Raw genomic sequence first — 25613 nt, 5'->3', positions numbered from 1 at the left:
GATAGATGTATAAACATATGGAAACACTGTAAAATGTTAGACTAAGTTGAATATGATTAATTCAGGCTTTGTATAGGGTGAGCTTAGCTTACATGAAATAAAACTATATAAATTAAGATAAAGGAACGCCTTATTACAATAATAAAATGCAAAGAGGTTTGTTCTTTCTTGCTTTTCATTATTTTCAGCCACTTTCTATTTATTTTTTTGTATCATATTCAACCCATACAGCTATCTTAAACAAAGAGAGCTATACATTTTGATAAGACAACAAAAAAGGACAAAAAACCCCATCCTGCATACATATGGGTATCATTTAAACAACATCACAAAAAAATATAAGGTTTTACATTTTAGTCCATTTGCATTTGTGAATATAAATTTTTCCATAAAAAATAAAAAAGGCTCAAATTAAACAGTTTTTTTTTGCAACCAATAGCAATCTTATCATTAAAAAAACTATTTTTTCTAAATAAATAACTGAACCAGTCAGCATCTTAAAGTAATATTCTAATATAATATATTCCAATATCATTTTATATGAATGCATCCATAAAATAACTGACAAATAGTTTCAATTTCATAATCACATAACACACATTTTCCATCATACATCATTTTTCATCAAAGACAAAAAATGTAGCTACCAATGGTCATCGCAGGAGACTTTGCCAGGCGTCATAACTCCTCCTACCAAGCTCTAGGTTTGAAAATATAAATTAATAGTTATTGGAAGTCTGTCTGGAATTTTGACAAGATAGTCTGTGTCACCAACAAAACCAGAGAAGTCTCATTTAAATTAATAGGCTACATTTAATTTAACAAGCTGCTTGCAACCGCTTTTGGCCACTGCGTCAGCTGACCATGACGTCATCACGCTTACGGATAACACAGGAAGTTGACTGATCAGCTGATCCCGCTGGCTGTTGTTGATACCCGAAGTTGCTGTTGTTTGGACACTGTGTTGCTCTTATGTGCTTCTGACATTGAAGACACATTAAACCCGAGTAAGGGACACGGTGGGCATTTACCGGCCGAGGAGCTTCCGAGTTACAAGCGAAGCGTCTCTCAGAGAGGACTTTGAATTTGCGCACTAGCGGCAGAAGAGCTAACAGCTCCAAAGCTTGAACCTTCGCTGAAAGGAAGAAAGAAAAACAGCAAAGACAGCCGACAGCTTGGCGTGCTTTCTTTGTTTATGTCGTGCCAGTCTGACCCGCAGTATTCATTTTCTTTGTCTTGAATTTAGATTTTTTTTCTGCACATACGTTATTTATATTTATACTTTATTACCATAGCGCAGAGGGCACCTAGCTCGTCAGCTAACGTTAGCCCATAGCGCAAAGAAACAGTCTTGTTGTCAAGCTTTGATGCTTTCGTAACCGCCCGGCAGTGACACATAGCTAACAGTCGCAACTGTCCGCTTTGGAGACATTATTTTGGTGCCTCGAATTTTTTTTAGGTGTTTGTCACTGGATCAGGTTTTGTGTTGGTTCGTTGGAGACACACGACAGCACTGTAACCGAACAAGTGGATGTTAATTTGAAGCCTGAAGGAGGCGTGTGTGGCTGTTAGACACGTCTGACTTATTGCTTGTTTATCCTTGAGTTTGAATCGAGTCAATTTTTTATCTATATCGATTTTAAACCACACAAACAAGTAATAGATTAACAGACAGCTGGCCTTGTACGTTTTAGTTTGGCTGGCAGGTTGCGTAACGTTAATATTGTGTGTGTGCAAGCTGTCAGTCTCTGCTGGGTAACTTGTTAAGCTGTAATTTAAAACATATGTTTCTCTGCAAGCCTTAGGTGTTCAGCCTCAGGTGGCTCTGTGGATGTCATTTTGAAAATTTAACACATTTTTTATTACGTATGACGTGTGAGAGTGGCCACCTTTCATTGTAACCCATAGATTAAGCAGCTGTTTGATGCTCACACTCATGAATTTGGTGTCTTTAGTGAAATAAGTAGATAGAGTTATGAATTAAAGTAGCTGTCTGAAGACATTGTAAGACTGTGTTGTGATCAGGGAAAGACAGGCGAAGAGAAAGGGTCCCTCAGAGGGTCCCATTGTGTCTTGAGGTGAGCTGCCCCCCACTACTTGCCAATGCTGGATCTGGAGGTGGTGCCTGAGAGATCACTAGGAAATGAGCAATGGGAATTCGCCTTAGGTGAGTTTTGCAACAACTATTTTAAGAGCATAAACACAGATGGAGAAAGGGAATGAGATTATATGCCATTCATTTATGTTTGAAGCCACATGCATGTATCAAATTTATAGTAATTTTCCTTGCATGTTATTGTTAACTGTTGATGGCAAATTCTCTGTAATAATAATGTTGCGTCTCTTCATTTGTGCATGCATGTGTATGTCTGTGTTTCCAGGGATGCCATTGGCCCAGGCCATCTCTATTCTACAGAAACACTGCCGCATCATCAAAAATGTCCAGGTGCTATACAGTGAACAGGTGAGATGGCCAAATATCTGTCTTAATTATGTTCTCTGTTTCTCACTTACACATACGGTCACAAAAAAATAATAACCACCTTGTTTCAGAATCCGGATGGAGGCAGCGGCCCATTTTTTTCAGTTTTCCTCTGTGGCATTAGCTGTTTCAATCATTTTACAACCCCAACTATTTGGATTTTTATAACACTTTTGGCTAAATTTCTCTATTTGGTCAAATACTTGCTGATAAATTGGTATTGCTGTGCATTTAAGGTGATGAGATACAGCAATGCAGAACATATGTTTGAGGTTATTTAGATGTAGTGTTGCCATTACATAGTGTGTCCACTAGGGAGTACTAAAATGTGTGTTTTTCAAATGTGTTCTGCACAGCACTTATCTTGGTCACAATTCTTTAAAAAAGATTTAAAATTAAAATATCTAAAACCAAAAACATGTTACATGTCTGTGTAAAAAAAAATAATATCCTTAAATTTTGGATGAAATCTGTTTCAGTAATGCCATTCATGTCAGGATCCCACCACACTTGGCTCCGACTCCACATCCACACACCTGTGTACTTATAGCAGCCATTTCTCCACAAAAAGTCATAATAAAAAAATTGCTTTCTTTATCCCTGTCCTCATCATCTCAGCTGGGTTCCACTGCACATCAGCTTATAAATGAATTGTCTACTTTCATACAACAGCATGTTGTGTGATATTGGCCCCATTTAAAAAATAATGCGAACAGCCAAACAAAAAAATCGGATCAGAACAATAAATCTGAATTGAACACAAACATGAGCAAGTGTGAACGTAGTGAGTCCATTTTTGTCTTGATTAAACTCTCGGAGTGTGCCTTGTTTCCACCTAGGTTGAGAAAGAGCTGATTTTGATTGTTTGCCTATCTGCATATCTGTTGACGAGGGCCTCTTTGCTAATTAACTACTTTGTTTATCTTCCCTCCAGATGCCACTCAGCCATGACCTCATACTGAACTTGACTCAGGATGGGATTAAACTGCTGTTTGATGCCACAAATCAGAGACTCAAGGTGAAAACTGTTGACTTTAGGAGACGGAAAGCCATAAGCTCAGGGTCTGGATATTTATTAGTTAACATTAGACAGGAATTTTAGCAGGGGGTGAATTGAACTTGCGCACCAGACATTGAGAAGAGAGGGCTGTGGTATTTCTCCACAGTTATTTATCAGCAACAGTTGCAAAATTTCGAGTGAGGCTGAGATTCAAAAGTGGGTGATGGTGCGGTTTAGCAGCATATGCCGATCCATGTAGTGATATTCCACTCTTGTTCCACCAGCATATACAGTTTTACACCGATACCACCCCAAGACTCTGTACTGTTAATGTATATTTTTTTTGCTGTCTTTATTGACAATGAAGCACATCGTAGCACCGTAAATAAAGGAAAGTATCACTTTAAGTTAAGACTCTTATATTGTTGGCATATGTGCAATGCTTTTGAAATGACGGTTGAATAGTTTCAGATAGGCATATCCTCGCTGATGTACCCTGAAACTAATATTAGAGCTAGCCTTAGCTAACATGGCAATTGACTACGCTGGCTACGAACATTAACCAGCCATACATATGACATGTTATTCATTTATTACCATAAATACTTTGAATGACTATCCAATTTCTATCAGGGGTCAGCATACCACTCCAGGGACCGGCATGCCACTGAGGGATCAGCATATGCAGTTGAACCACTAGTGGCATAACATTAGCCATTTTTTGATCTCAGCACCACTGAAAGCTTCCTCCCATTTCTAGATAACTGACAGAGATATTAGACTTCTTCAACCCTGTTATTGACATTTAACTAACCATAAGTTATGTAACTTTTTTCCTCTTTCTGAGTGACAGGTGATCGAAGTGTATGACCTGAGCAAAGTCAAGTTGAAATACTGGTAAGCTGATATATTAATGCTAAATTGAGGTGAAAGGTGTTAAGAAACTAAAATGGAATAAAAACTAATGCAGCGATGATTAAACCATCTTAGGCCCTTATTGTTACAGTATATGGCCTTTTCCTGTGGGCATGGATCTATATAATGGTCATTGTATGTGTACACTGTCCATTGTATGTTGCCATAGAGACTGTTTTCAATTACAAGTCATAGCTCTTTCCAGTATGTACAGCTACTTAGTGTGATGGAGTCCGCCTGTGTTAATGTGTTTCAGAAGGTCTACGTGTATGATTGTCTTTCAGTGGAATCTGTTTCACTTGTCTGATAACAGCTCCTCAGCTAATGCAGTACCCCCTATATGAATGTTAATAGATGTAACTGTGGCTGTGTGTGTACTTGTTTCAGTGGAGTCCATTTCAACTCTCAGGCCATTGCCCCCACAATAGAGCAAATAGACCAGTCATTTGGAGCTACGCACCCTGGAGGTACTTGACAAAGCATAAACACCCCAAAGATGTCTCACAAATGAACCCATATTCTGATCTAATTTATCTCTGTCATGATATTTTTTCATCTTCATTCCTCCCTGGCCAGTTTACAATGCTGCAGAGCAGTTGTTCCATCTCAATTTTCGAGGCCTGTCCTTCTCCTTCCAACTGGACTCATGGAATGAAGCTCCGAAATACGAGGTGAGAGTCAGTTTGTTGGTCAGTCAGTTAAAAAAGGGCTGAGATGTCCTTTCTTCACATTCCAGGGGAATCAGGGCAGGGCAGTGATTTCCTTGCATGTGGAGAAGGTCAGCCTTTATGTTTGCCTTGAGCATACCCCTGAATCCCTGTCAGAATGATGTGATGTTGTGGTAATAAATAGCCTAATGTGGAACTGAATGCAGAAACCAAATGCATGCTGAGAATGTGATTGTCCTGCTGCTTGTTTCATCTTGGGCACATTTCTTTTTCTTGGATGCCTGTGATCCAAAATCCTTAGAGATGTGATCCTCATCACACCCTAGGATGCAAAACCTTTGACGCAGGTTTTCTGAAATGTTAAAAGGAACTGTGACAGATCTCAAAATACACCAAGTACAAATTCAAGTGTTCTGCTGTTGAGATGTCAAAGACTCGGTGTTATGTAAGCAGTAAAAGTCAGACTGCAGCAGAGAGTTAGAGGAATTGGGTTGGTTCAGGGAACACAAGTTCATAATTAAATTCTTCAAGACAACACTGACACCCGGCAACTTACAGTTCAGACAAAGTCAAGTGTTTACACACAGTCTGCTAACTGCAGGTTAATACATTCATAACGTGAGGTTTTTGCCTGCGTGGATTTGGTTTTGGATTTAAGCATGTACAGTTAGTCAGATGTCTATTGTATATGCTCTACAGCTGTGAATGTCTTGGCTGATGTATGTCATAAAACAGCTGCTCCACCATCTGCTCCATTCTGCAGCTTGCTACTGTGAAAGCACACGTCACATATTGATGGTTTTACTGCTCTCTCAGCTGAATTTCATATCCCATTGATAAGGTTTTTGCAGCTTATCTCATGTTTTTGGTTTAGCCATTCTGCAGCCCCAACATAATCTGCAATATGATTACTGCATAGATTATTTCTTAAACCTCCCAGTCCGCCCTGTGCTGCATGTTGAGCTGGTTGAATGGTTTTGATTGGTTTGGTTGACTGAAACAACAGCTTGTGCTTGTATCATCGTGTGCAGGTGCAGGTTCAGTTTCAGCTTCTAGTTTGAGTTAGAATATTTGCATGTCTTAGTCTAAAGCTCAACACTCAGCTGTTGTGTGTTTCCTGTTTGTTATGTGTGTATAAGATGTTAGTTGAATGTGTTTGAGATTCTCTGAGGGTTTTTTAGATAAAACTGATACAATGCACTGAGTAGGCTTGGGTGGTATTAAGATATTACAGTATAACAGGATAAGTAGTAATCCCGAAGGTATGATTTTCAATACCATCAAAAATACAGATACTCCTCCATTTAAAGGGCACTTCACTGCTGGAAAGATGGCCTTCATAAAACTAGGATGTCTATTCAGTAGACAGACACAAATATTTTTGAAATTGTTGCTACAGCATCAGAGAAAATAGAGAAAAAGGACACTTTTGCTCAAGATAAAGAAAACCTACAGCTACCAGAATGCAGTGAACTGCACCAGACTAATAGAGTGCAGCAGGAATGAGTCCTAAAACCCCAGAAATGAGTTTGCATTTTACCACTCGCAGTTCCCTTGTCTCAAAGTCAGTGTGTTTTTTGAATGGGCTTTTGGTTAGATGCCTGTGGTTAACACAGTCTTAAGAGACTTTCAGGTGTTGTTCTGTGACATAAAGCACATTAGTAAATACCCTACTCGTGAACTTTGAACCTACTATAAATCTTAAAAAAGGCGGTTGCTAACATATGTCTGACTGGAAAAAAAAAATTGCGGCCAGTTTGCCAGAAAAAAATCTCTTACAGTTAACAGTAAACGAAAACATGTTTCTGGAAACATTTGAAGTGAGAAAAGGGCAACTCAGTGACTGAATCTTTGTTTATATTTAATAAGCAGTGCCTAGTTTTTCTGTTTGATTGGATTTTGGTCCGGGTTTGAGAAAGAGAGGGGTAGGTCTGTCTCTTGATCTGCTTCTATACCTTATGTGTGTGTGTTGGTGGCTTGGGTGTAGTGGCAGCTTATATGAAAATGCAGAGGTACAGCCTGTAGTTCAAGCAACAACCTGAGAGCCAGCCAGACTCCACCAGATTATGTAAATTATGTCTTCCGGTGGTGTATTGTTGTGGCTGGTGGATACTGTATGTTGCTGTTTTATGAAGAATCCTTTCCATTGATCTTAATTAATGATGAAAATATTAATGGTAAATATCTTTAAACTTTCCTCAAGGCAAATAAGCCCTAGAATACTAACCCTCCCTCATATTGAAAGTTGCTGCCTGAAAGTTGAGTTTTCACCTCTGAAACATGGGTGTTTAGGTCAGTTATTGTGTTTCTGAGACGCTTTACCCCACGGTGCTTCGTCAAAATGATCACACCTCTCTGTGCATTTGTATTTTCTGTAAAACATCGATTTGTTGTGAATGTGCACACACATACCAGTCCCATACTACTCCCAGTTGTTTTGCCTTGGCAGCCTAACTTTGCCATGGGTTTGGCCTCCCTGCAGATTCCACATGGGGCCATGGTCAAGAGGATGCACATCTACACTGGCAACAACCTGCAAGAAACAAGGTAACATACCTCTACCAAAGTTTATTTTTCCAACAGAATTATTTGGAGGAGTTGAACCATCTGAATCTGCATCGAACTACTCTCAGTGAAAATACAGTAAACATTTCCAAACAAACCAAACAGTGTTGAAGAAACACTGATTTGTACTGGGGAAACTGCTTGATTCAGTGTTTTTTTGCGGTTTAAATCACTGTGTCTTTAAATCACTATGTCTGTTAATCTTCTGATAATCCCGCTCCCCGTAAAAATCTCCTAAACAAAGAACACAGAAGGAATCCCTAACCAGGAGAAGTTTCAGCTGGTTGCAATCTGCAATCCTCATACCTAGCTGCCACTAAATCCCCCTAAATCTTCAATCTTTAACCTGTGATGAATTGAACAAATGTGTGGAGAACAACAACAAAAAGCCATAAAAATACACACAAACACACACATTGTTCTCTGTGTCCTCAGAGCTCCGGCGATGCCGCTGGCTTGTTTCCTTGGTAACATCTTTGCAGAGTGTGTGGATGTCCTGAGAGATCAGGCCGGGCCTCTGGGACTCAAACTCCGCCTTCTCACTGCAGGTAACATATGTCTCTGTGTCTCTGTACGTCTTGAGGACTGGGAACTAAGGATTATGATTAGAAGCAGCATTTGGCCAAAGTGCTCTCCTCACATGTCCTCATAGCTACATTTGATTCACAGGATGTTTTTGTTTCTCTTGCCTGCAGACTTCTGTTGACATTGCTTCCACAATCTGTAACACTGCTGCAAAGTTGAAATAGAAAATTCACCCAGTGAAGAATTTTGTTAAATCATTATCCCCATTGTTCACATTCATCTGTCTCCACTGCTGACTGATCTTTAACTATCTAACTTTTTGGTAATTTTTTTTAAATTCCCCATCATCTCTTATGACCCACTAGAGGTGTGTGGCAGTGAATCTTCCCTCTTCCTTCTCCCTCCCCTTTATTTTGCTGTGTTCAGGACGTTCCTGCGTGCAGCACTCAGATGGAGTCGAGATTTTATAAAAAGGTTGCAAGACTGTAAGCAATATGCTTTCAAGAGGAGTATGAAAATTGTAGTTGCAGTGCTGTAAATAATGCAAATATGGCGAGGCAAAACGCCAAAAGAGTAAATCTGGGGTTGCCTTTCACTTTTGCTGGCAAGTGTGCTTACAAACAGTAACAACATACAGTACAGGCCAAAAGTTTGGACACACCTTCTCATTCAATGCGTTTTCTTTATTTTCATGACTATTTACATTGTAGATTCTCACTGAAGGCATCAAAACTACGAATGAACACATGTGGAGTTATGTACTTAACAAAAAAAGGTGAAATAACTGAAAACATGTTTTATATTCTAGTTTCTTCAAAATAGCCACCCTTTGCTCTGATTACTGCTTTGCACACTCTTGGCATTCTCTCCATGAGCTTCAAGAGGTAGTCACCTGAAATGGTTTCCACTTCACAGGTGTGCCTTATCAGGGTTAATTAGTGGAATTTCTTGCTTTATCAATGGGGTTGGGACCATCAGTTGTGTTGTGCAGAAGTCAGGTTAATACACAGCCGACAGCCCTATTGGACAACTGTTAAAATTCATATTATGGCAAGAACCAATCAGCTAACTAAAAAAAACGAGTGGCCATCATTACTTTAAGAAATGAAGGTCAGTCAGTCCAGAAAATTGCAAAAACTTTAAATGTGTCCCCAAGTGGAGTCGCAAAAACCATCAAGCGCTACAACGAAACTGGCACACATGAGGACCGACCCAGGAAAGGAAGACCAAGAGTCACCTCTGCTTCTGAGGATAAGTTCATCCGAGTCACCAGCCTCAGAAATCCCAAGTTAACAGCAGCTCAGATCAGAGACCAGATGAATGCCACACAGAGTTCTAGCAGCAGACCCATCTCTAGAACAACTGTCAAGAGGAGACTGCGCGAATCAGGCCTTCATGGTCAAATAGCTGCTAGGAAACCACTGCTAAGGAGAGGCAACAAGCAGAAGAGATTTGTTTGGGCCAAGAAACACAAGGAATGGACATTAGACCAGTGGAAATCTGTGCTTTGGTCTGATGAGTCCAAATTTGAGATCTTTGGTTCTGTCTTTGTGAGACGCAGAAAAGGTGAACGGATGGATTCCACATGCCTGGTTCCCACTGTGAAGCATGGAGGAGGAGGTGTGATGGTGTGGGGGTGTTTTGCTGGTGACACTGTTGGGGATTTATTCAAAATTGAAGGCACACTGAACCAGCATGGCTACCACAGCATCCTGCAGCGACATGACATGCCATCCCATCCGGTTTGCGTTTAGTTGGACGATCATTTATTTTTCAACAGGACAATGACCCCAAACACACCTCCAGGCTGTGTAAGGGCTATTTGACCAAGAAGGAGAGTGATGGAGTGCTGGCAGATGACCTGGCCTCCACAGTCACCGGACCTGAACCCAATCGAGATGGTTTGGGGTGAGCTGGACCGCAGAGTGAAGGCAAAGGGGCCAACAAGTGCTAAACACCTCTGGGAACTCTTCAAGACTGTTGGAAAACCATTTCAGGTGACTACCTCTTGAAGCTCATGGAGAGAATGCCAAGAGTGTGCAAAGCAGTAATCAGAGCAAAGGGTGGCTATATTGAAGAAACTAGAATATAAAACATGTTTTCAGTTATTTCACCTTTTTTTGTTAAGTACATAACTCCACATGTGTTCATTCATAGTTTTGATGCCTTCAGTGAGAATCTACAATGTAAATAGTCATGAAAATAAAGAAAACGCATTGAATGAGAAGGTGTGTTCAAACTTTTGGCCTGTACTGTACCTTTTAACTATGTAACCCTGACATGGACAAACGCTCCACAGATTGAGCTGCAGGTCTCTGGCTGGACCATGTAGATCTATCTGTAAGGCAAACATGGAAAAATGTTTTTGTCCAGCAGTCTGCACTGACGGAGACAGTCATTATCGATGGCATGCTGTTTAACTTTGCTTTTTTGTCATTTATCTGGAAATTTAATCATTTCCTTTCTTGTGTTGTTGTCATGTGTGGGAGCAGGATGTGGTCCAGGTGTGATGGCTGATGCTAAAGTGAAGTCCCTAGAAAGGAGCATCTACTTTGGAGATTCCTGTCAGGATGTATTGGGTGCTCTGGGCTCGCCACATAAAATCTTTTACAAGTCTGAAGACAAGGTAGGAAAACTCTGTTCCTTTCAGTGTTGTTGATTAAGCTACTAGTATCATTTTCACTAAGCCCTGCTCGTCCTATCCCGATCTACATCCTGTCCTCCATCAGTCTGACAGCTCAATGTGATTGCGATAGTTTCTTTTTACCCAAAGTAATCAAGTCTTTTACGAACCGAATGGCCATTATCACCCAACTCTGCTCTTGTGCAAAGTGTTTTAGTGTCTTTCTGCTCATTGTACTGGTTTAATGATCACAAGTGTACTTTTGGGTTTAATCTCACCACTTTCCTTAAACCCTTCTCCAGTAGCAACAGGCAGAAAAACCCTGATAAACTTGCTTTACACTACCTGCACTACACCAAACCGCAGACAGGCAAGAAAGTCCAACATTTAAAGTGAAAATAGGCATGTTTTTTTTCTTTGACTTATCATTATGATGAAAATGTCTATAGCACAATGTAATGGCTATAGAATAATGACTCCATCTGCATTCAGATTGGTTCCTTATAAGCCTTGCTTTCACCATGTAGTTGCTCAGCCAAAACATGGAGAGGGTGGTGCATTTGTTTTCCCCGGTAGCCATTTGTAGCTGTCCCCAGTAACCAAAGAGTACCAATGTAACTGCAGTTACTATACCCAGTAACAGAAATAGCGCAAGGTGGAACAAATGAAGTAGTTGTGGAAAACAAAATGCTTTGTGTCCTGTGTTGTAGGTAGTTGCTAGGCTCTGAGGAAAATGGAAAGCATTCTAGTTGTCTTTGTGACAGCGGCACCAACAGTAATACCACTTGGAAATGCTAGGTTGGGAAAAAGTTGAAAGTTGTCTATTTCCACTTTATCAGACAAAAAGCCAGATATTCAAATAAATGCAAATGTTTCTATCTGCTGAACATGAAAATAGTCAGTTAATTGTGAAGGCATACATTGTTGTTTATTGTCTGTATTGTTATATGTTCTTCTTTATTTTAGATGAAGATCCACTCTCCATCACCTCACAAGCAGGTTCCTTCGAAATGTAACGACTACTTCTTCAACTACTTCACCCTCGGAGTGGTACGTAAACTCAGCCTAGGCTTATTTGCGTGCATTAGTTTTTCTATATCAGAATCAGAATCAAAATTTCCTTTATTGTCATCATACTGGTGCATGACGAAATTGTAGCAGCTTCCTCAATATAGTGCATAATCAAGTAAAAAAGGATAGAATCTGTAAAAAATTAAATAGTATAAAAGAATGGCATAGTAATAAAGGAGTCAAATAAAAAGATTAAAGGAGTCAAATAAATACAGGAGTCAAATAAAAAGAATACACAGTAATATACAGTGATGCACACCCAAAAGTGCAAGTCCGGTAGTGCAAGGTAAAGTACACAGATATTGCACAGTGTCGTTGATGTAAACAATTGTTATTCAGTATAGACAGTTCACAATTTAATGGGTGATAAAAGCAGCAGTGGTTAGAGTAAGGAGTTTAGGGTTCTAATGGCCCAAGGATAAAAACTGTCTTTAAGACTGTTGGTCCTGGATTTCAGGGACCTGAACCGCCTTCCTGATGGCAGCAGTTTGAACAGACTCTGACCAGGGTGGGAGGGGTCTGCAGAGATCCTTTGTGCTCTGCTAAGACAGCGGGAGCGGGCAATGTCCATCGGGGGGGCAGAGGGCAACCGATGATCTTTTCCGCAGTCCTGGTTACTCTCTGCAGAGCCTTCCTGTCTGCAGCTGAGCAGGCAGCAAACCATGCAGACACACAGTACATCAGCACTGACTCTATGGTGGCCTTATAGAAGGACACCAGCAGTTTCTCCTCCAGGTGGTGCCTCCGTAGCACCCGCAGAAAGTGGAGTCTCTGCTGGGCCTTCTTAATCAGTGCTGATGTGTTGATCGTCCAACTGAGGTCCTCTGAGATGTGTCACCCCAGGAACTTAAAGGAGGCCACTCTCTCCACACACTCTCCATAGATGGTGAGTGTAGCATGGTCCCCTCTCTGCTTCCTGAAGTCAAGGACCATTTCTTTGGTCTTTGTGGTGTTCAGCTCCAGGATACCACAGTGGTATCGTCAGCGAACTTGATGATGGTATTCGAGGGGTGGATGGGAGTGCAGTCAGAGGTGTAAAGAGTGTACAGGAGGGGGCTCGGTACACAGCCCTGGGGGGAGCCCGTGCTGAGCGTCAGAGTGGAGGAGTAGAGCTGACCCACCTTGACGACTTGTGGACGGTTGGTCCGCAGATGTGTGTGTGGTCCAGGTTCGCCAGCTTCTCCACTAGTATATCAGGGATGATGGTGTTGAAAGCTGAGCTATGGCGTCCTCTGTTGAGCGGTTTGCCCCGTAGGCAAAGTAGGGTCAAAGTTCCTGGGCAGACTGGCTTTGAGGTGTTGAAGGACGAGCTTCTCAAAGCACTTCATTACTACAGATGTCAATGCTGCCGGTCTGTAGTCGTTGAGGTCCTTGATGGTTGTTTTCTTCAGCACCGGGATGATGGCGGCTGCCTTTAGACAGGGCAGGACTTCAGCTAGAGACAGGGAGGTGTTAAAAATCCCTGACAGGACTCCTGCCAGCTGGTCAGCACAAGAACAGAGCACTTTGCCCAGTACTCCTACCAGTCCAGCAGCTTTCCTCAGGTTAATCCCCAGCAGAACACGCCTCACCTGATGGTCCTGGAGGGTGAGAGTATGGGGACTGGAGGGTCGTGGTTGGGACATCAGCGGAGTTGTGGAACCGGATGCCTCGAAGCGAGCGAAGAAGTGGTTTAGTTCTTCTGCTAGCGAGGCATCCGTGCTGGCTGCTGCAGCTGGTAAGCTGCCGTTATAGTTCGTCAGCTGCTGGATGCCTTGCCACACCCGCCTTGAGTCGTTGTCCTCTAGATGTGACTCCACTTTCCTCCTGTACTCATCTTTGGCTGCTTTGATACCTCTCCTGAGATCAGATCTTGCCGCACTGTACAGAGCTCTGTCACTAGACTTGAAGGCCGCATTTCTGGCCCTCAGCAGAGCCCTAATAGCAGGAGTCATCCAGGGTTTCTGATTTGGGTAAACCTGGACCCTCTTGCTCACAGTGACAGTGTCTGTACAGTGCTTAATATATGATAGTGCTAGGGTTGGGAATCTCTCTGTGATAGACGATTCAATATGTATCTAGATACACAGGTTACGATACAATTCAAAAACAATATATTTTTAATACAGAACGATTCGATACGATTTGATACTATAAAAGTGACATTCTTACAGTATTTTCAGATTTGTAAAAGACCACATCCCCAAGCATTGTTGCTGTATGGCACTGACAAAAATAAAATAAAAAGACAAACAACAACAAAATCACACATTGTCTGTGTTTTTGTATGTATCTTATATGGACTTGAGTCTGGAATAAAGTTTATCATAACGCTGTACAATATAAACATAAAGCAGAATAAAATAATAACATGCAATGTAGGGGCAGAATCTGACATCTCCTGTTATTAGTTGATATCATGGACTGTGATGACTAGCAGCTTATCACTGACAGCATGTCAGACTATTTCTCTGTGTTTGCTACACTCTGTGTTTGTCATTTATAAAAAGATAAATCACTTTTCTATAATACATCAATGATATTTCAATGGAATAAATTACTTGTTGACTTATTCATACTTCAAAACAGTATCAATAAGTGATTAACATAGGGGGGATCAAAATAAAATAAATAAATAAAATAAAAATCAACCAGCCACCCTCCTCCCCTGACAAGTAAAGAACAGTCCCTAAAGTGCAGTGAGGTTTGTGGAAATGTGAATGGCTCATTTCTCCTCTGACACGTCACATACCTGTGTGCTGTCACGGCTCAGCTGTTCAGGTATTTCTGGGCAGTCATGACACCGACGAAGAGTTCTTGGACCTGGAGCTGGGCTTCTCGGTTGCCGGTAAGCCGTTATCTTGCGCCGTGGAGCACTATGGCTGCCTTATTTGACAGGAATACGTATTTCTGTCTGTGTCTCTGACCCCCCGTTCAACCCACAACCGGCAGGATTTGCCTTTAGTTTCTGCTGCGGCTTGGCTGCTCCCTGGTTTATCCAACCAGCATTAGCCTCTGTTCCTCATCTCCACCTGTCAAGCTGGCGCTGATGTTTACATCCATTATCGTTGTCAGTAATGCCTGCTACGGAGCATGCCGCTGGCTCTCACATTGTTTTAGAGATGCAAACTGTTAAAGCCAGTCAAACGATTGCTAGTCTCGCGATACCCGATCCATGACTCTACAGTTGATTCATCTAAGGATTCATGGCTGATTCGTATCGATTGAGGAGGCTGCTACCGACGCAGCCGTATCTCTCGCTTGTCAAACCGGATATCCAGTCGTATCGGTTAATCGTTCCCAACCCTAGATAGTACAGTGTACCTGAAGCTCTGGGTGTTCAAAAATCTTCCAGTCTGTGTTCAGGAAGCAATCCCGTAGCTGGTCGAGAGCTCCCTCAGGCCAGGTTAGTACTATAGTTTAGTAATTGTTTTTTTTTTTAATGTCAACTGTATTAAGGCTGCACAATTACTTGAAATATTATTGAAATCACAGTATGGTCAAGTGCAATACCCAAATCACAGAAGCTGCAGATTTTGTAAAAGGTAAAATATGTTACAACACACAAGCTGCAGAGATGCTGCGGCCCACAAATCATATTCCAGACATAAGGAAACATGCTTGCTTGGTAGAGACCCCAGCAAAAATCACATGATCATCATTATACTTTTTCAGACTAAATGCAAAAATTACCATTCTCAATAAAATCACGACTCGTATCGCAATTGCGGTATCTGTCAAAATGATTGCAATATGATTTTTTTTTTTTGCATATGGTGCAGTCCTAAACTGAATTCATACAGTTATTTTTTGAGAGATTTCACTCACTGAAAAGACTTACTATGCAGGAAACAATGTAAAGACTTATACAGAAGTAATCCCTTTCAAACATCACTAATGATCCACTAGAATTGTGTGGTGATGTATTTTTCTGCAGAGACTCTGCTCTCCGCCTGTGTTTTCTGTATTTGCCTCTTTTCTTATTTTCTGCATTTGGGAAGTTTATGTGCGTGTACCCTCTCAGCGCTCAGGTGAGCTCAGAGCTTTATAAAAAGTTGGCGACCAGATGCCAGACCATAGAGCAGGCATCCAAGAGGCACAGTGCTGTGTTCACAAACAGTAACTTACAATCCTGCATAGTTCACCAACTTCTACCAAAAGATTCTCTCTTGCTTGCTTGATGATTTACAGTAACAATATTGAACACTGTGCTTGTTTAAGGTAATGTACTTTTTGGGGAGAAATTATAGTACACACAGTAGTGGTGCTAACGAGCCCAAGATCCGTCTATGGGAGTTAACAAGTACATGCTGTTTTTCTGTTTACTGTGAAAATTATTTTCAGTCATATTTCACTGAAAATATCCTGTCAGTTGGTGTTTAGACCCTCTCAACAAGAAGCTCGAGCATCTGCTCAGAGGCCAGCTGGTGATACTGGCTGGTAATAATGAACGGGTGTGGGGGTGTAATCGTGCCTCTCTTCGACTTGCTGTTTGCATGAGACAGGACTGTAATGAGCTGGTCTTGCCAAACATATGGTGCAAAAGCAATCTTTAAGACTGTGTTTTTATATTTCAGGATATCCTGTTCGACTCTACAACTCACCTGGTTAAGAAGTTTGTCCTCCATACCAACTACCCCGGACATTACAACTTCAATATGTAAATATCTTGCTGTCTAGTTACTTGTTTCTGTGTCTTCTTTTACTCAAGTTTTCCTGCACCTTTCTGTCTTTTTCCATCATTGTTGACAATACTGCATCACCTGTATGTAATTATCCACATCCAGAGCTGTTATTGTGTCATTAGGTTAGTCCTTATTTCTCTGTTTGTACCTTTTACACTGTAGGATTTCTGTCCCTAATTTTCTGTGCTTTTGTTTGTTTTCCCTTTCATCACAGATATCATCGATGCGACTTTAAAATTCCACTAGTCATAAAGAAAGGTGAGACAATTATCAGCCATGAATCACTGAAAGAGTGAACCTTAAGTGCCTCAGCTTGACTGGTATAATTTTTAATCTGCCTCTCATCTAATGCTGGTTTCTCTGTTTTTATATCCCTGCACTTCAGAAGGAGCTGAGTCTCAGACAGAGGACTGCATCTTAACCACATACAGCAAGGTCAGTGATAGACAAGATTCATACAACTGTTACATTTTGCCAGAGGTCAGTACTCTTTTGTAAATTCACAAGGTGGTGCCATGGTAACGCTGTAATGATGTGACATGGTCTCTTGGCCTGGTGTCTTAACTGGTGTCTGAGTTGAGTTTTGTAATTTAGACTCTGTGTCCCCTGTTATAACAATCTACACCGATCAACCACAACATTAAAACCCCTGATGGGTGAAGTGAATAATATTAAAGAGGAATGTGACTAAGAGCTGAAGGTGTTGACCTGGCCTCCAAATTCCAACCCAGTCGAGCATCTGAGGGACATGCCGATACCCCTGTCTCATGGTCCTGTATCCATGACTCGACAGTGGGGCCAAGTGGGGTCTCTGACCTGTCAAAGCATGGACACAGGACCTCAGGGGTTGTTTTGTGGTGTCTGGCACCAGGGCAGTGACAGTAGATTCTTTGTGTCCTGTCAATTGTCTGGAGGGGTACCTGCACAACCCACTGATGCTTGATTGGAGTTGGATCTGGGGAATATAGAGGGCAGGTCAATGCCTTGAGCTTTTTATTACATTCCTTGGGCCACTCCTGAACAATTTTTGCAGTGTGGTATGGTGCACTGGGGGGCACTGCCATCAGGGAGTGCTGTTGCCATGAGGGGGAATACTTGGTCTATGGTGGTGTTTGAGTGGGTGCTGTGTGTCAAGTGGCATCCAAGGAAGGAAATTCTTTTGGAGATGGTCAAAATAGGATAATACATTAGATCTTTACTTCAGCGATAATGTGAGCATCTACACCCTCGGTCTCCTTTACTACACACTAATCTATGTGAATATATACTGCCATCAGACACAGCAGTACCATCACCAGGAAGTAAATGTAACCACGGTCTTGTTGTTTCCCTCATCAGCCTTTTTATGCAGGTCTCATGACCTTTTGATACAAGATAGTGGATAAACAAGCCTGTGTATCTACTGCCACAGAAGTTGTCTCTTCAATTGTGTGCTAACTTTTTGATTCTCTGTCAGTGGGATCAGATTCAGGAACTGCTCGGTCACCCGATGGAAAAACCTGTTGTCCTCCACAGGTACATACACATGCTCTTTTCATCTACACAGACACAGTGGGTGACATTGTTACATTGCTATTTTAAATGTGTCCCACATATACTGAAGATCATTTGTTGGCATTATTTAGTGTTGTTGGTTAATAAATATAACAAACAATTTAAACACTTTCCCCTCTGGGATTAATAAAGTATTTCTGATTCTGATTCTAACATTCAAGCTTGATTTTTATAGCGAACTTCTGTCATATTATCCAAATGAGAGTCCTCTCTGACATAATCAGATGTTTGTGTTTGACAGGTCCTCATCAGCCAATAACACCAACCCCTTCGGCTCTACCTTCTGCTTTGGACTGCAGAGGATGATCTTTGAGGTCAGGACATGTTTCTTTGTACTTTAGATGTACCATGGATTTAAGTATAATATGTTACATTCCTGCACTAGAATGCGTAAAAACCTCTAGACTTACATTTTATATTTTGTTGAGCTGTGCTCTTACATTATCCCAAATGTTTCCAACAATGTTCAAACCCTGAGAAAATGTTTTTTTATTCAAGAAAGGTTGCATTTCATTTGGCTGCCTGTCAATGGCATCACATCCCCTTAACCCCCTCTAGTTGCTCTAACTTCTGGGGAGACACCAGATGATACAGAATTGTAAATCATACAATGTCAGAATTTTACTTAGCGTATTTTCTGACACACATCACGCTTTTTTTTTTTTTAATTAATTTGCCTGCCGTTTGGCAACACAGTAATCCAGTAGAGACCAAATTTATTGATATGATATTTCAATATTAATCCAGCTTTTTATGATATACTTCTATGACAAGTGGCTCAAGCCAGACACCAAGCTAATGCCTATGGTAATATCACAATGACGTTATTCTGTGACTTTGATGTATTAAAGTGTTTGTTCGTAGAGCAGTATCTCCCATGTCCTGAAAGGTAAAATTACAGTTTTTGTTAATGGAGTCTGGTGGCTTTAAATAGAGCATAGATAAAGGCTTCAGTTCCCTGTTGGAATGGGCTGTGTGACGGCAAGGTAAAGCAGTGAAAATATTCTAAATGTAGTGTACACTTAAATTGCTATAGATTTTTTTGGTGGGTCTTTTTTTAGGTGGCTAAAATGTGTTTTTGCTTCTGCCGTGTTGAAGCTGTTATATCGCTCTCATCAAAGCTACCAGACTCCTTTGACAGAAACCGTTCCTTTTATCTCACACAACACGGGAGCAACTGATCTGCCGCTGCCTTGCTCTGTCAGTTAGTTTGTGCTATTGTATGACTTGTTTTGACCACAGATAACAGTGCTGGGCTACCCAACAATTGAACCCAACACATAATGTGAGCAACAGTACCTGTAGCCTAAAGTGTATGGGTCATTGACTCAACTAATGCTAATGGAAAGTTAACAAGTTAATTTGCGGCCATTTGATTATAATGAAATGACTAATTGTGACTAAATGTAACATGAATAAAACTTAAATCTGCGACCATTATGGCATGATGGATGGCTGAGCACATCAGATTTTCACCTTCAAAGGTGGTTGTCGCCATAGAAGCATTTCTATATGGTTGTTTGACAACAAACACAACAGTTTCCATGATCCCACTCAACTTCACAACATCATCAAAGTCCATTTATTGTGTTATATGTGTTTTTAATTGAGAGACCTCTAGTAGCAGAAATGACATACTATGAGTTTAAATGTAATTCTGCTTCTGACATTGGCATTTTTAGCCATGATATTGCAACAGTAATGTAAACACACAGGCAAAAAGTGGGCCAGAATTTAACCTGGTATCAGTTTTAGCTAAATGCCATACAAATTTTGCATGATTTAAAAAATATGTATAAGTTTTACCTGAGGTGGTTTCATTGACATTGTGTAAGAGGTAAAAGAAACTATAATTAAATCCATAAATATTGCTGGCATTCCAGATTCAGACAGGAGTAAACTCTAGGATATGATCTGAGCCTTATTCTGTCTACAGAAAGTTTAGCTGCTTTGCCTCATTTCAGATGGACACTGTTTGAGCAAAGTATTGCCGAAAATTTCAACTCCATACCTTTTGCATGTGATCCAATCCAATTTATCACATACTATCTATATCCCTCTTCCTCAGGTGATGCAGAATAACCACATAGCATCAGTGACCCTGTATGGTGCTCCACGGACCGCTAGTCAAGCCCGACCTGAGTCCAGTAGTAGTTCCCACTGAACAAGTAACCAGAACCACATCTCGTCCTTAATCGAGTACCTCTGCTGACTGAATCTCTAACCCAGAGCCAGATTCTTAACCAAGCAGATGTAACCCAGAACAACATCATCATTCATACCCAGCTCAGATGCTACTCATTGAACAGAAACGCAACCAGAACCCAGAATAATCAAGTCTAACCTGGCATTTATCAACGTTTCCCAGTGGGTCCTAAGACTTACTCTTCCACTCAGACAAACCCAGTCGGCACAGTCAACCCAACCCAGATTATCCCAGGACCCAGGATCAAGTGACATGGTCACAGTGCTGGACCACTGATGCTTTGAAATGAATGAATGGAATGATGTCTGTTGTGGGGGTACAACGCACTGGTGCTGAAAACTGACACGGTGAAGAAATCTGCGCCAAAATAGAGCTCAGTTGTTTCCATCCATTTTTCCCAGCACCACAGAAGAAGTGTTTGTCCAGACTGTAGTTTGGATGGCATGGCTCCGCCTGCCTATACATGACAATAACCTTCATAGCATTGTGGTGAGATAATCAGCATTTAATTATCATCTGCAACAAATCTCAATGAAAACTGCTGCGGCCAAAGTCTTGAAACAAACTACTTGCCTGACCCACTGTATACACGTCAACCAACCGCACTGCCAGCCCAACCGGTACCGCCTGTCTTCCTGCCATGACTTTGGAACCAGGCCCGACTGGCTCCATCAAAACCTGGACACATAAACCACAAGTACCAAACCCACCCAGCCCAACCAAGAGCCATCAGAGCCAAACACATCGGAAGCTGCAGAGGACTGAAACCAAAAACAAGAAAAAAATAATATGAGAATCCAGATTTTGGCGTACAAGAGAAGAACCAAACACACTCAGGGTTTGGAGAGACGCGTGGCCCAGAACACACCCACAGCAGCCGGGTGACCAAATGTGAAGCCTCTCGAAGCGGAACGATCCAAACATCATCATCTCCCTCATCCACCTTTCTACCAACGTTCTCTTCCTCCAACCTTTTTCAGTGGTGCCCACAAATACACACACTCAAGCACACAGCAGTAAATACTATTGACCCACAGCTGTTGTTATTTGCAGCTCTGAACATTGGCGTGTTTGTCTCCTTGCTTATACACACACTAACACACACACCACACACACACACACACATACATAAATGAGCATCTGCATGTGTGAGGCTGCTGTTTTTTCAAATTAACGTTTCCGCAGACTTTAATTCAAACACACAGAGCAATTCAATCCCTTCACTACTGTTCTCACGTGTATTTCGAATACATGAAAGCTCTCTTTTTAGCCTTTGAATGGCAACACAAACATGGAGACATGCAGGCATGTGACGAGAATTTGCATGAACTTGGCAGACGCTTTTGAATGAGAGGAGACTTATTATAAGCACAAAAGGCAACCTGTTTTATTTCACCCTGCATGTTGTGAGGGGCATAGACTTGTTTTATTTCTCTCTGCCCTGCGTCACTCGTTCACACCATGACCATTTTCATTGTGTTCTGTTTTTGCATTTGCACTAATACACACCTTTTTACTTGACTGGTTGATTGTGCCCTTAATCACAGATGGATTTATGGAGAAATTTGGGAGGTGTGTGTGTGTGTGTGTGTGTGTGTGTGTGTGTGTGTGTGTGTGTGTGTGTGTGTGTGTGTGTTTGTTTTATCCATAGTTTCAGATAGAGGAGAGGCCCTCCCATGGTGCATGCACTCTTAGAAATTAAGGTACTAACTAGAACCATACAGGGTTCTTTGACCTTTCCCCATAGAAGAACATATTTTGATCCCTGTTAGAACCTTTTATTAGGATTCCACCTGAAATCCTTTCAGGGGATTCTACCTAGAACCCAACATAAAAGGTCAAGGGTACCACGTCCAGCATCCTTTGGCTTCATGAGGCTAAAGGGTCGGGGCTGACCTGGTCAAGCACAACACTCATTTTTCACAATCATGTTTCTATGGGGCGGAGATTTTGTGAAATCAGAACTACGACAGTTTACTAATTCAGTAGGGAAGTATCGGAAAAGAAACTCTTTTTTAAATTTAGAAACAAACACAGAATGCTAAAATCAGAAATATGTAAACTTAAAATAAGGAAGTAAAATTTTTGCAGACCATGTGGTATTGTATGGTATGAAATGCGGGTAAAAATGGCAGAACACAGTACAATGAATTGATTAAGGGGATTCCAGATACATTACATTTAAAAAATACCTGGGGACCCTAGTTTACGAAACCAGACGAAACCTGGGTGATCATTTGTATATGTAAAGGGTGAGGGTCACACTCATGCTTTTAATTATCATTAAAGAACCCTTTTTCCGAAGAAAAAAAAAAGGTTCTTTGGATGAACAGGATTCTAAATGGAACCCTTAGTCTTACAAAGAAATCTTTAAGAACCCTTTCTTCAAAAAAAGCGGGGAGTTCTTTAAAAGTTAATGGTTCTGGGTAGAACCGCTGCCTTTCAGGTGGAACCCTTATTTCTAAGAGCAAAGTGTATGCATTCATATCCTCTGTGCTATACCCTTCTTCCTTTTTCTTCTTCTCCACATCTGATCAATGCATTGCAATTCATCCCTCAGCAATGTCTGCATTCATTTCTTTGTTGAATTGCCAAATGCTACAGCCAAAGATGTTTCAGGATGATTTCATTTGATATGCCGACATTATCACTGCAGTCTCTTGTCTACACCTGTCCTATGGGGAGAGTCGTGTTTTGACCTCCTCTTTTTTCTCTTGTGTCAAACCTGCACATCAAAGTCATTGCCATGGTAATGCCTCTAAATTCAGCTCCTGGTTTCTGTAACTGCTGGCTGTAATTACACAAGGCATAATTAGCTAACTTGTGTGTGTTCTGAAACCAATCAGCCTGTCTTTCATTTGGATTTGGTTTCAGCCAGAGACGTTTAACAATAGTAACAAATAGTGTCGTCCCTCTTGTGAGTCTCTTGTACACTTGTTATTGTTGTCAGTGAGCTGTAATTTAAAGAATTACCATCATTTCTCTGTGAAGTCAGTACATTTGAACCCATTTAGGCAATGGGGAAGAGCATCAGTCATTCCATCGTAACATTTGATTCCCTTTCAATGTCTGAATTTAAAATCTTTTTAATCATAAGCATTTGAATAAACTGTGTATTAATTTTAATACACATATTCTCGTTCATTGTCCCTCAATACAAATGCCATTTGGGTTTTTTTTGTTTTGCTTTTTCACAATTTCTGAATTTATGATTGCTTGTATGAACATGTGTGAAGGCATCAGGATGGAAGTCGGGGCCCGTATACATGACGAAATTTTGAAAGTGCCAAGTGGAAAATTAAGAGTGGAAAATGCTGTTGGCTGTTTGTACGCTGTTTGCTGAAATACAATATTTTTTCAGAACAGGTAATATATTTCCTATATCAAGTTTGTTATGAGGTATATCAAGCAGCTGTACATCCAAAATCCAATGAAAAAAAATCCCCTTGGCTTTTTGATGAGGGAACGAGGGCAACGCTAACTTGCCCATCTGCCCGCAAAAAAAAAAAAAAAGTCATTCCTGCAGTAGCACTCAATTGGTTGATTGATATCCTTCACTGAAACCAAATTGTATCACGATGTGAGTTAACTTATGACCAGCAGAATCCTCAAAGAATAGCCAGCCAGCTGTCTAAGGGTGCACCCACACTAAAATGTCATTTTAAAACGAGAGTTGCTGTGTTTGCTAGCGTCCATACTTTTCCAGCATATTTGAACCCCTTAAACAGAGACCTTTGAAAACACTGCTGACCCCTTTTTAGTTTGAAAACGCCAATGTTGCGTTTTAGTCTCGACGGGTGAAAACAGAGACCTTTTCTTGTGTGGGTACTCCTCTCCCATTGCCATGGCTTCCTCTGGCGCTGAATAATGCTCTTGGCCAGAACCGTTCTAGAATGTTGCCGTATTTGCTTTGTAACGAATCCCAATCTGTTTTCCTCCATCTTATACTCTTGTTACCTTTATTCCACCTCTTTAGTGCAAGCAAAGAAATTACTTGTCTTGCCATCTCTGTAGAATTTTCTGTACCTAAAGCCGTTTTCTCGAATGAACTCCAGTCAATGTCTGGAGAATCAGGTTCAAAACATTGTCCAGAGTTTCTCCTTTACATGTAGCACTCAACAGGAAATTGTCCATGTCAAGAGCGTTCTCACCCACTGAAAACTGGAAACACTCTGTTTGGTTTAGGTTAGGGTTCGCACTTGGATAGAGTGTGCAGAGGCAGGACATGACACAGATTACACAGCAGTCATGTTGCTGGTTCATAATGTGGTCATAAACAGCAGAGTCTCTTGGTGTTCCTTGAATTTCTCTCACAGTTTTGGCTTTTACTCTTACTGACAGAAGTTCTGAATCTTTCCATCTCTCCAGTTAGACATTTTTGTTGCTGTGTCATGTAAATGACCCTTCTTCTTCACCCTGGGATGTTTTTCTTACAGTTTCACGTGAGCCTCATGAAATAGCAGCTAGCAGGGTAAAGACTGCTTAATGTTAAAGGCAACTGATTTGGACATTTGTGTTCTCACATACAGCCCCTCTGGCTAATGTCTAGATAATTTAAGGTTTGAAATGTGTGGAAGGGGCTTCAGCAGCAAACCGCAGAGCAGACAATGTGCTTTGTGTTTACACCAGTACGCGCATTCCCCATGTGAATTGTAATTTGATATGTGTTCTTAAGGCGTGTTGATATGGGTGAGATCAACTCTTGAATCATGTTAAAACCATTGTGGTACGGAGATGATTTTCGTTCTAAAATGAAAATATTTTAGTGTGGATGTGGCCTAAAATTCTGAATCAATAAAATGACTGGGAATTATGGGTTAACTTTTACAATTCACCAATAGTAGCCTTTATATACAGTATCTTTTTTTTTTTTTGCACAGCATGGCTCCAAACCGTTTTCCTGTGGTTTCTTACTGTACAAATGGCCATGAGAAGACCATGTTAAAGAGAAGAACTGAATTTCTATGCTGTGTAAAGCCAGTCAGTCAGGCTGTGTTTATGTATTCGGGCCCTGATGCTTGGAGTTGATATTGATGTACAAATGCTGTAAATAGTTGTGTGCTCTTATTCTGGCGTCCTCTTATTTACATGATCTTAATGGCTTGGCACAGACACAACTTTACTCAGGCACTGGCTGAGTATCTTAATATTTCCTCCTTGATTCTGAATAAACTTAAAACTCAGGAGGAGGCATCTGATCACAACGGACTCATTAAGAAGCACTGGAAGTTTTTATTTTTATTTTTTTATTCTAGACCACTCAGTATTGAAACTTATTCTTGTGTAATGCTAAGGCTGCAAGTACACATGAGTCTTGGGTGTCAGCAGATATCCTGCTTC

At 41.0% G+C, this 25613-nt stretch overlaps 1 protein-coding gene and 1 pseudogene across 2 annotated transcripts; both read left to right on the top strand.

Annotated features, from left to right (window-relative positions):
• The window catches only part of LOC125887275 (uncharacterized), a 753166-nt pseudogene that overhangs the window by 656080 nt on the left and 71473 nt on the right, over positions 1–25613 (top strand).
• phaf1 (phagosome assembly factor 1) lies at positions 899–24723 on the top strand. 2 transcript variants are annotated; one of them, XM_049575085.1, is made up of 16 exons: positions 899–2167; positions 2382–2464; positions 3417–3500; positions 4336–4379; positions 4785–4864; positions 4974–5068; positions 7548–7612; positions 8066–8178; positions 10648–10781; positions 11745–11828; positions 16406–16488; positions 16728–16771; positions 16899–16948; positions 17970–18028; positions 18309–18381; positions 20136–24723. In XM_049575085.1, exons 1-16 carry the CDS (start codon positions 2104–2106, stop codon positions 20229–20231), a joined length of 1251 nt encoding a protein of 416 aa, XP_049431042.1. In that variant the 5' UTR covers positions 899–2103; the 3' UTR covers positions 20232–24723. The 2 variants fall into 2 exon arrangements, with proteins under 2 accessions (XP_049431042.1, XP_049431041.1); XM_049575084.1 differs by having other exon boundaries at positions 7515–7612.

The sequence above is a fragment of the Epinephelus fuscoguttatus genome, linkage group LG4, assembly GCF_011397635.1.
Source record: "Epinephelus fuscoguttatus linkage group LG4, E.fuscoguttatus.final_Chr_v1".
Classification (NCBI taxonomy): Eukaryota; Metazoa; Chordata; class Actinopteri; order Perciformes; family Serranidae; genus Epinephelus; species Epinephelus fuscoguttatus.
This window is presented reverse-complemented; position numbering and strand designations above follow the sequence as displayed.

Bases quoted from the DNA above. Each gene is read 5' to 3' on its own strand.
- phaf1 (XM_049575084.1), top strand. From the start codon at position 2,104: ATGCTGGATCTGGAGGTGGTGCCTGAGAGATCACTAGGAAATGAGCAA. The intron at 16,772-16,898 runs GTGAGACAATTA...CCTGCACTTCAG, and splicing joins TCCACTAGTCATAAAGAAAG to AAGGAGCTGAGTCTCAGACA. The intron at 16,949-17,969 runs GTCAGTGATAGA...ATTCTCTGTCAG, and splicing joins TCTTAACCACATACAGCAAG to TGGGATCAGATTCAGGAACT.